Source organism: Pygocentrus nattereri, chromosome 3 (assembly GCF_015220715.1).
Source record: "Pygocentrus nattereri isolate fPygNat1 chromosome 3, fPygNat1.pri, whole genome shotgun sequence".
NCBI classification, from domain to species: domain Eukaryota; kingdom Metazoa; phylum Chordata; class Actinopteri; order Characiformes; family Serrasalmidae; genus Pygocentrus; species Pygocentrus nattereri.
In genome coordinates, this window is record NC_051213.1 from 20,826,754 (window position 1) to 20,834,656 (window position 7,903).

Below are 7,903 nucleotides of genomic sequence, written 5' to 3' on the forward strand. Positions count from 1 at the left end.
TCCTGTGATTCTGCCTGTCTTTCCAGAGGCCACATCAGAACCATTCCCTGTAGCATATTTTGCAGAACGGTTGTAGAGAAAGACACAGATTTAAATCAACATGCGTTTCACCTCCTGGCTCCTGGCTGGTATGCTGACAATACAGGCATCCACACTGTGCTCTGCAGGCCCTTTCCATGCACAGTGCAAAGTGGAATGGTAAATATACTTTTTCTTTCTTTCTTTCTTTCTTTCTTTCTTTCTTTCTTTCTTTCTTTCTTTCTTTCTTTCTTTCTTTCTTTCTAAATTTGTTTCTAAGTGTCTCAGTGTCTTTACTGACTTCTGATAAAATCTCAAGGGGCAAATAAAATGGATGAAAATCACAGAAACTGCTTTGCAATTATCACTTCAAGACTCTTTGTCTAATTGTAATGGATATTGAAATCATCACTTCACCAATGTGACTACACACTGTAGAAAGCTGGTTTAGCACTAATGGTGTTGTAAATGCTTGCGATATGGCAATATTATATTTCAGGATCTTATGTTTGACAGCACCTTGTTGTCTTGTTCACCCAGTCTATACGGAAGTTATTTGCTGTTTCAGTCTTGTGAAGGATGAATGTTCTCATGGGCAGTTCAGACAAAACAAAAGCATGTCTGTTACATTTCAGAAACTTGAGGCACACAGTCATTTGATCTCTGTTGGATGCCAACATGTTTGTTATCCTTGCCAAGGCCTGCTAGCAAAAAGTGGCCTTTATTTGTACTTCATGCCCCATCAAGAGTCAAATGTAAGGAATCTGTGTGATAATGACTGAGAGGAAACTGGCACATGCATTAATTTATTTATGAATCACATTCAGAAATCTCAGATTTAAAAAAATGTTTCATGCTAAGATTGCAGATGTGGAAAATATATATAAAAATATGTTTGTCTGTATGGTCACTTGTTTTCAGGACAACAAATTAATTTAGCAATGACCTCTTTACACCACTAGATGTCAGCATCTGAATATAGATATTTCAACATGATGCAGTAGTTTTCAACACACTGAGCGTTTTTGGCATTTCCCTAGTCTAACATGTCTGACTCAGCTCTCTAAGGGCTCGGAAATTATCTTATGAGCTGACTCAGGTGTTACAGTGCAAGAAAACACAATAATGTAAGGATCTTGATCTTGACCTCAGGATTGTACATGGAAGCTGCTGAGAGGAGCATGAACTGACTTTAAAGCTGCATCCTCTGCATATCTTGGTTTCAGGTACTTTGGACTTCCCTGCAGAAATGTGTATGAGGCCTTGGTCACTCAGATTAAGAATTGGAGGACAATGTCAGGTTGCATCATGGGGGGAGAAAGGTGTCTATACAAGGTAAGTCTGCTGGTACTGATTTAGAGAGAAAAACAGTAAAGATGTATTTATTTTGAACATTTAAAGACAAGTTTTGGCCAAATGGTGCTCAATAGAACTTAGTAATCATAGTAATGCTGTACTAAATAGCAAATTCTCTTTTTATATTTATAGCTCCAATCAGCCTCCCTGCACTTCATTTCAGCAAAGCACACCACACCAGTAAAGAAATATGTGGATGATATCACCTTCCGATTGGTCTCTTATGGATTTTTCACTCATTGCCATGTATCAGTAAGAATCAGACAAAAAAATCTCTTGAATGCCTGTTTTGCATTTTCCTTTAGGGCTCGAGCTTATTATTGTATGTCAACAGCTCTCACTCTCTCCATAGGCAATGTCAGTCTCAGAAACATGGTATGCTGTTAGAGACCATGGCACCAATTACTGTAACCTCTACAACTTAATGGAAGGTAATGTATTACATGCTTCAGCTGCTTGAAGTTCTTCACTGGGATGCAACCATCAAGAATCTTTTAATAAGCTTCATAGGGCTCACAGGCTAATAGGCAAAGGTTAAATAGGGAAGATTTGTGGTTTCTGACTCTGTTCTGTTCCTCTGTGCAGGGAGTGGACTGACTGAGGCTCCAGAATATAAGGAAATCACCAGTGACTTTATGTGCACCCAGCGGTCCTCTGCCAACTGTACTGTGTACTGAGACAGATGTCAGCTTCATGTTATCCTCACAGCTATACTACAGACATTACCATCATGATCAATCTTTTTTGATTATAATAGGTAAAATTAGTTCATTTGGGTTTTTTTACTTCAGTATTACTTGCAGGAGATGATATTTACTGAATTTTATCCACTTAATATCTTCACCCTTTAAACATACTAGTTGAAACTGAAGGCAATTTGATCTACAATAGCACATGAAAACCTCCAGCCTGAGCAAGCTAGTATGACTGGCCTGGAATATAGATCAGAAACACATTTTCCTTTTAGGATGCAAAAATTAATATATGGAAGATTATTTAACAAAACTGTAGCTAACTGTTACATTGTCACATGTAGCATGTGCTATATACACATGTATGTTGCTATTGTTGGAAGAAAACCGAAACGATAACTTTACAGGAGAAGTATGTCAATGCAACCACATGTTTTTCCAAGTCATTTTGGGCCATTTTTTTGGTACATTCATCATGAAATTTACATACAATATAAAACACAACAGGCATTTTTAAATTATGGCAAAAAGTGAAAAATGAAAACGGAGATGCACGACAGCAGCGATATATGTTTTCTGTTTTTAAAGAAAATTCTCCAGTGGTCTGTAATACATTTTGCAGTGAAGCACTTTATGTGTTTAGAAGAAAATGGAAACAGAAATATTTCTATAGAGGTTCTATACTGTATATTTCAAGCATTTTCAAATCTACCTTTTTATCTTTTCCTCCATCATTTCTATTCTTTTTTGGTGAGTCCAAAATTTAATACAAGGGCAAACATTATATTGTATCTGCTGTTCTTAGCACAAAGAAAACTTCTGTAGGGCAAAAATAGCTCTTAGTGCTGGTGAGGTGGGGCGTTGTCTTCAGAGAGACATTGTTCTTTTTTGACACATGGAGCAGTTTTTCTCTTAAAGACAGTGGTGTTGTGCAGATCTACTCCCAGCCATGTGGATTGGAGGGCAGCTTTTATTAGGACAGCAATATGCTCAGCCTGGCTTGGCCATCCATCACAGAGAATCCAACGCTCATCACGGTGACACTGCTGGCCAGGGGCGTCACTGTCTATTCTGAGCATTCTCCCTGTAATGCCTCACACTCAACTGTAGAGGGCAATGTCTGCAAGCACCTCCTGCACCAATTTAACAGTAATCAGTTTGTATAACTGCTTTTTTCCCATTTAGTCTAAAGTTATCTCCATCTTATTACCAGCTTGCAGTAATTCTGTTTTTTTTCCATTATAAAAGTTCTTTTGAATGTGATTTCTGCATTGAACTATTTTACTTTCTTTTCTTTCAGCCCCTTTCAGTAGTAGGAAGTGTTTGACTAATTTCTTAGTAACAATACAAATATGTTGATATGTTGGTCATATTGATTAAAGATATATTATATATCCAGCAAAATGTCTTTTATGTATAGTAGTGTTATGTATTTTGTGTATATTTTTTCATTGAGTGTACAGGACTAAGCTATTATGTCATTAGTGACAATGTGGATAAGACAGCAAAACATGGTGAGGTTTTCCATCAGCATACTGCTCAAGTCTTCTCATTTTTACACCATGCTTAATATCTGAACTCCTGGTCTAAGTGATCTCTGAGTTGAAGAGTTAAAATTAAACTACTTGTGGGGTAAATACTTAAAGAGTGAATCTGGAGCAATTATCAATATCAAATGTTAGGAGGGAGATATACACATATGCACATATACACTGTTAAAAATCAAAGTGGCAAAATGATACCAAAGAAGAATGATTTTCAGTACTCCATATGTTTTTTAATAAACATTTTTGTAAATGAAATGCAAAAGTGAGAACCTACAAATAATGAAGCATTAAGTATGATTTTCCTAAAACTGTTTGACCAATACAGGAACCAGTTAGGAAGCTTTTTTTTATTTTTAAGATTAACATGAATGCAATTTATGTATCTCTAATTTAATCTTAATTCAATAAAAATGCAACAATTATTAGCAAAAACTCCCAGCTGCTCCCCATGCACCACACATTCCCTCACCACTTTCTCTCATCACTGAGGCTGCTCTTGATGGGTGGCTCTGTGGTCGGGGGGGGGGGAGTGTAGAATTTGTGACACCTCTTTTTCCTGCTGGCCGACCCAGCTCTCAAAGTGATGAAATTTGTCATTGATGAAAGGGTGCAAAATCCTCTCAAAACCAATTAAAGAGGCCCTGGCCCTCAGGGGCAGCAACCAGCAGCCTGACAAGGGCCCACAGTGGGAGTGCAGAGAGGTAATCAGCGCCTGGCTATTGAACAATATTGAAAAGCACAACAATAACGCACAATAAATCATTGTGCAAGCTACAGTGGATATGTGCTCTCAAGGACAAACAGGTTGTCCTCTTAGGCACGGAACTCACCTTGCAACATGCTTTCACTCTTTCTTCTCTCATGCTGTTATTCAACTCTCAAAAGTCTTTTCATGCTCCAGAGTTTGCAGACTACAGGTGGCATAGATATGAAATTAGCATGTGTTGTGGACTGGACAATTAGGCACATATTAATTATTTTTTTTACTATCTAGGGGCAAACATTAGCAACTAAATACTGTCACATCAAAACATCAACTGTTATATTTTTATACCATTTGAAGATGGCAGCTGCGAAGATACAAAATTACATAGACTACAATCTCTTCACCTTAACATGCATTGATAGTTCTGTTTCTTTCTTCTATTTCATGACAGTAGTGATATATACCACAACAAAACCTTTTATCTCCAAAATGGTAAATTTATAGGAGAAGTAAAAAATAGTTCTCAACTTAAAATGGAAGTTAATGGAACAATATTGTTTTTCAAGTAATTTTAGAACAATTGTATTTCTTAATTCATCATGAAATTATAACACATTGCAAAGGGCAGTTAGCATTTCAAATTTTGTAAAAATAATAATGATAATTAAAAATAAATGAATAAATAAAAATGACAAAAATGGAGACATTACTTCCATTTTCAAAGTCTTTATTTGCATGTGCATTTCAGGCCGGCAGAGCACAGACATAGCATGTGTATGAAGAAAATGTAAAACATAAATGCATTTGAATGACGCACTTGAGATTAGTGAATTCTGATGATAGGGAAGATAGGGAAGTTGCGATTTGCCTTCAGTCAGACCCTATCAGTCAGTCTTGTGATGCAGCTCTCATTTGGCATGACATGGCATCAGATCAAGGGATGAAAGGAATATAACTGGAGGGCTTTCTCCATGTGCCCTAGTCAATAACACTGAGCATCACCCCTATACCAATCAGAACCCCACCAGCCAAGCACCTGTGAGACTGGGAGCGCAGCTTGGCCCTCGACTGAGTCACACACACTCGCATACTATGTAATATTATCATCCAATGTCACTTCATCGCGAATAAATTTCCAGATGCTGTTACACTTTCAGTGTAGATTAAATCTCACCAGCGTCTGGCCATAGCCTGCGTCTCCCCAGGGCAGAGGCAGAGTGTGCACTACCTGACAGCATTACGCTTGTCGCCAACATACGCCCGGCTTTTCTTCCCCCTCACTGGGTCTGTCACTATCGCTCACGTCCTGTCCTCACATAAAGAAATCGGAGAGAATACCCCGTCTCTATCTCTCTCTGAAATGTGTGAATCTTCATTGCACTCTATTACAACAACAACCCTAAGATAAGGAAACTTGGAAGGATGCATTAAGCAAACTGATGCATGTGGAAAAAATGCACTTGAGACCTTGTTCTACTGCATGTGATCTCCCCCTGAGGGCATGGCCCTTTTTAAAGAAATGTGTTATTCTATTCTGTTTCATTACCGCCAGTTCACTCTGCTTCAAATGAAATCCTTGGGGAAGTCTATATTAAGAGCCCTTTGAAAACATTTGTAAGGATCTGCTTGCCGTCATTGATTCATTTATCATTAAATGAGAGATGAGAAATAAGAAAACGTTCTCTTCTTTCCTGTCTGCTGTTTTATGACTTCCTGTGATGAGCATATCACCCTCAATTAGAATGCAGAGCAGAATACCCATTTAAGGTGTCCAGTTGCTCATTTACTGAGGGGTTGCTGTGATTTTTTTTCTTTTAGACTCTCTATGTATTAATGAAATCCCCCACTCACATGATTTCATTTGGCCTACACATTAATGGTGGGCGAAGTAATAATTACATTGAAATATTAATTCAGCTCTTGAGACAGAGCCATGAATCACTATCGTGACCATGTCGAACATAAGCTCTCGTCCTTTTTTTTTCCTCTGTCTGACTAGACAAATTAAAATGACAAATAATTGCAATTCACCCTCTGAGGCCTGAATCTGTATTGTGTTTAGAAAAAAAGTGCTGGGGGGAGTGGTTGAGGGAGGAGGGAGAGTGATGAGGTCCATTTGTTATGCTGTGTTCTGGACACTCAGGGCTTAATGACAGAGGGAGCAAGAGATCAAGGGCAATGCTCTGACTGGTCGCGTGTGAAAGAGTGCTATACGTGTGATAATAGTGTTGGCTGTGTAAGCTGATGTATTTAAAATTCTGTTGTATATTACAGATTAGAGCTGTCTTCAATTACCTTGTATTTCTGAAGAAGTGCTCAAATACTCATTCTCTAAATCACCCATAAGAAAAATTCATTATCACATAATTTATTGTATTTTCGTCACTGGAGTTTAAAATATGTCCAGCAATAATGTATAAAGTCAGACTAAAGACCAGCTGCTCTAGCTCCATATATCACTATGGAAGCCGCTGTTATAACCCTCTCGTTCAAATGCAGCTTTTATAAGTCATATATATGGTAAAGGTATAGTGAATTAGAAGTCCACTCCTTAACATAAGTACTGTTTTATGTAAGATAATCAAATATGTGTAATTCATTTGTTCATGGTGATTTCAGAACCTCTCTTTATCTTTTTGAATTAAACAGGCTGTTTTAGTTTCTTTAGGACATGTTTAGTTTCTTTGACACATGATAACTGATAAATGACCTCTATTCTGATTGGCCACCCCGTAGATTAAAATGTGCAGTAAAAACACTTTTTATCACTTCAGCATGAATGCACAAGTTAAACTCATATAGGTCAAATGGGTGCTCATATTTAAATGTGACATCACAACCATAATTAGTTCAAAATTTAATAAATGCAAGTTTTTGCAGCCTAGTGATAAGGGCCCTTTAATCCTTGTTGCTTGAATAGGCAAAATATGGAGGCATCAACATTTTTACATCTTATATGCATAGGCATATCTTTTCACACCTTTTTTGATTTGCGCATTTGAAAGTGCATGTTAGAAACAGCTTGAGGTTTGCTTTAAGCTCTGCTGCCACTCTGGGTTTTGTGAAGAGCGATAGCCCTTACTTGTGTTTAGATGCGTGCTCACCCTCTGCTGCTCCTCCTGAGTCTGCAGGCCATCCCTCAGCCTCTCCTCCTCGCTCTACTGCTATCAGTCACCAGAGCTCTTGGAGCTGAACGGCCTGACGCAGCCTGGGCGATGGGATTAGCGGTAGGGAGCTGGAGGGTGATTGCATTTCCGTGCTGTCTCTGTGGTGGAGGGGGTGGTGACAGGGCCAAGGTGGGTACAGGTGAAGGCTAGTGCTGCAAGCTCAAGGAGGGAAAGCTTGGGCGGGCCAGACAAAGAAATGGATGTACGGCCGATGTCATTCGGATGTGTTCATGTTGTTCATCATTCAGTGCTTCAAAGAAAGAGAGGCCATCTCTTGGGCCTCAATTTTAGTTCTGTGGGTTTGAGGAGAAAATTCTCAGTGCCATCCTTGTTCTAGGCAAGACATAGAATGGGCTGATGAGATGAGCTCAACAAAACTGTGATTCTGCAGACTCTGGGCCTTATGTGCTAAGCCTT

At 38.6% G+C, this 7,903-nt stretch overlaps 1 protein-coding gene across 2 annotated transcripts; it reads left to right on the forward strand.

Moving 5' to 3' along the window:
- Positions 1 to 63: 63 nt before the first annotated feature.
- Positions 64 to 2,475, forward strand: LOC119262942. 2 transcript variants are annotated; one of them, XM_037536504.1, is made up of 5 exons: positions 64 to 198; positions 1,245 to 1,353; positions 1,507 to 1,626; positions 1,727 to 1,805; positions 1,960 to 2,475. In XM_037536504.1, exons 1-5 carry the CDS (start codon positions 101 to 103, stop codon positions 2,049 to 2,051), a joined length of 498 nt encoding a protein of 165 aa, XP_037392401.1. In that variant the 5' UTR covers positions 64 to 100; the 3' UTR covers positions 2,052 to 2,475. The 2 variants fall into 2 exon arrangements, with proteins under 2 accessions (XP_037392401.1, XP_037392403.1); XM_037536506.1 differs by having other exon boundaries at positions 1,507 to 1,620.
- Positions 2,476 to 7,903: the final 5,428 nt, after the last annotated feature.

What these genes read in the sequence shown, in the direction of transcription:
- LOC119262942 (XM_037536504.1), top strand. Translation starts at nt 101, where the DNA reads ATGCGTTTCACCTCCTGGCTCCTGGCTGGTATGCTGACAATACAGGCA. An exon ending in GAGAAAGGTGTCTATACAAG is followed by an intron (nt 1,354 to 1,506) that starts GTAAGTCTGCTG and finishes TTATATTTATAG; the next exon opens with CTCCAATCAGCCTCCCTGCA. An exon ending in TCACTCATTGCCATGTATCA is followed by an intron (nt 1,627 to 1,726) that starts GTAAGAATCAGA and finishes CTCTCTCCATAG; the next exon opens with GCAATGTCAGTCTCAGAAAC.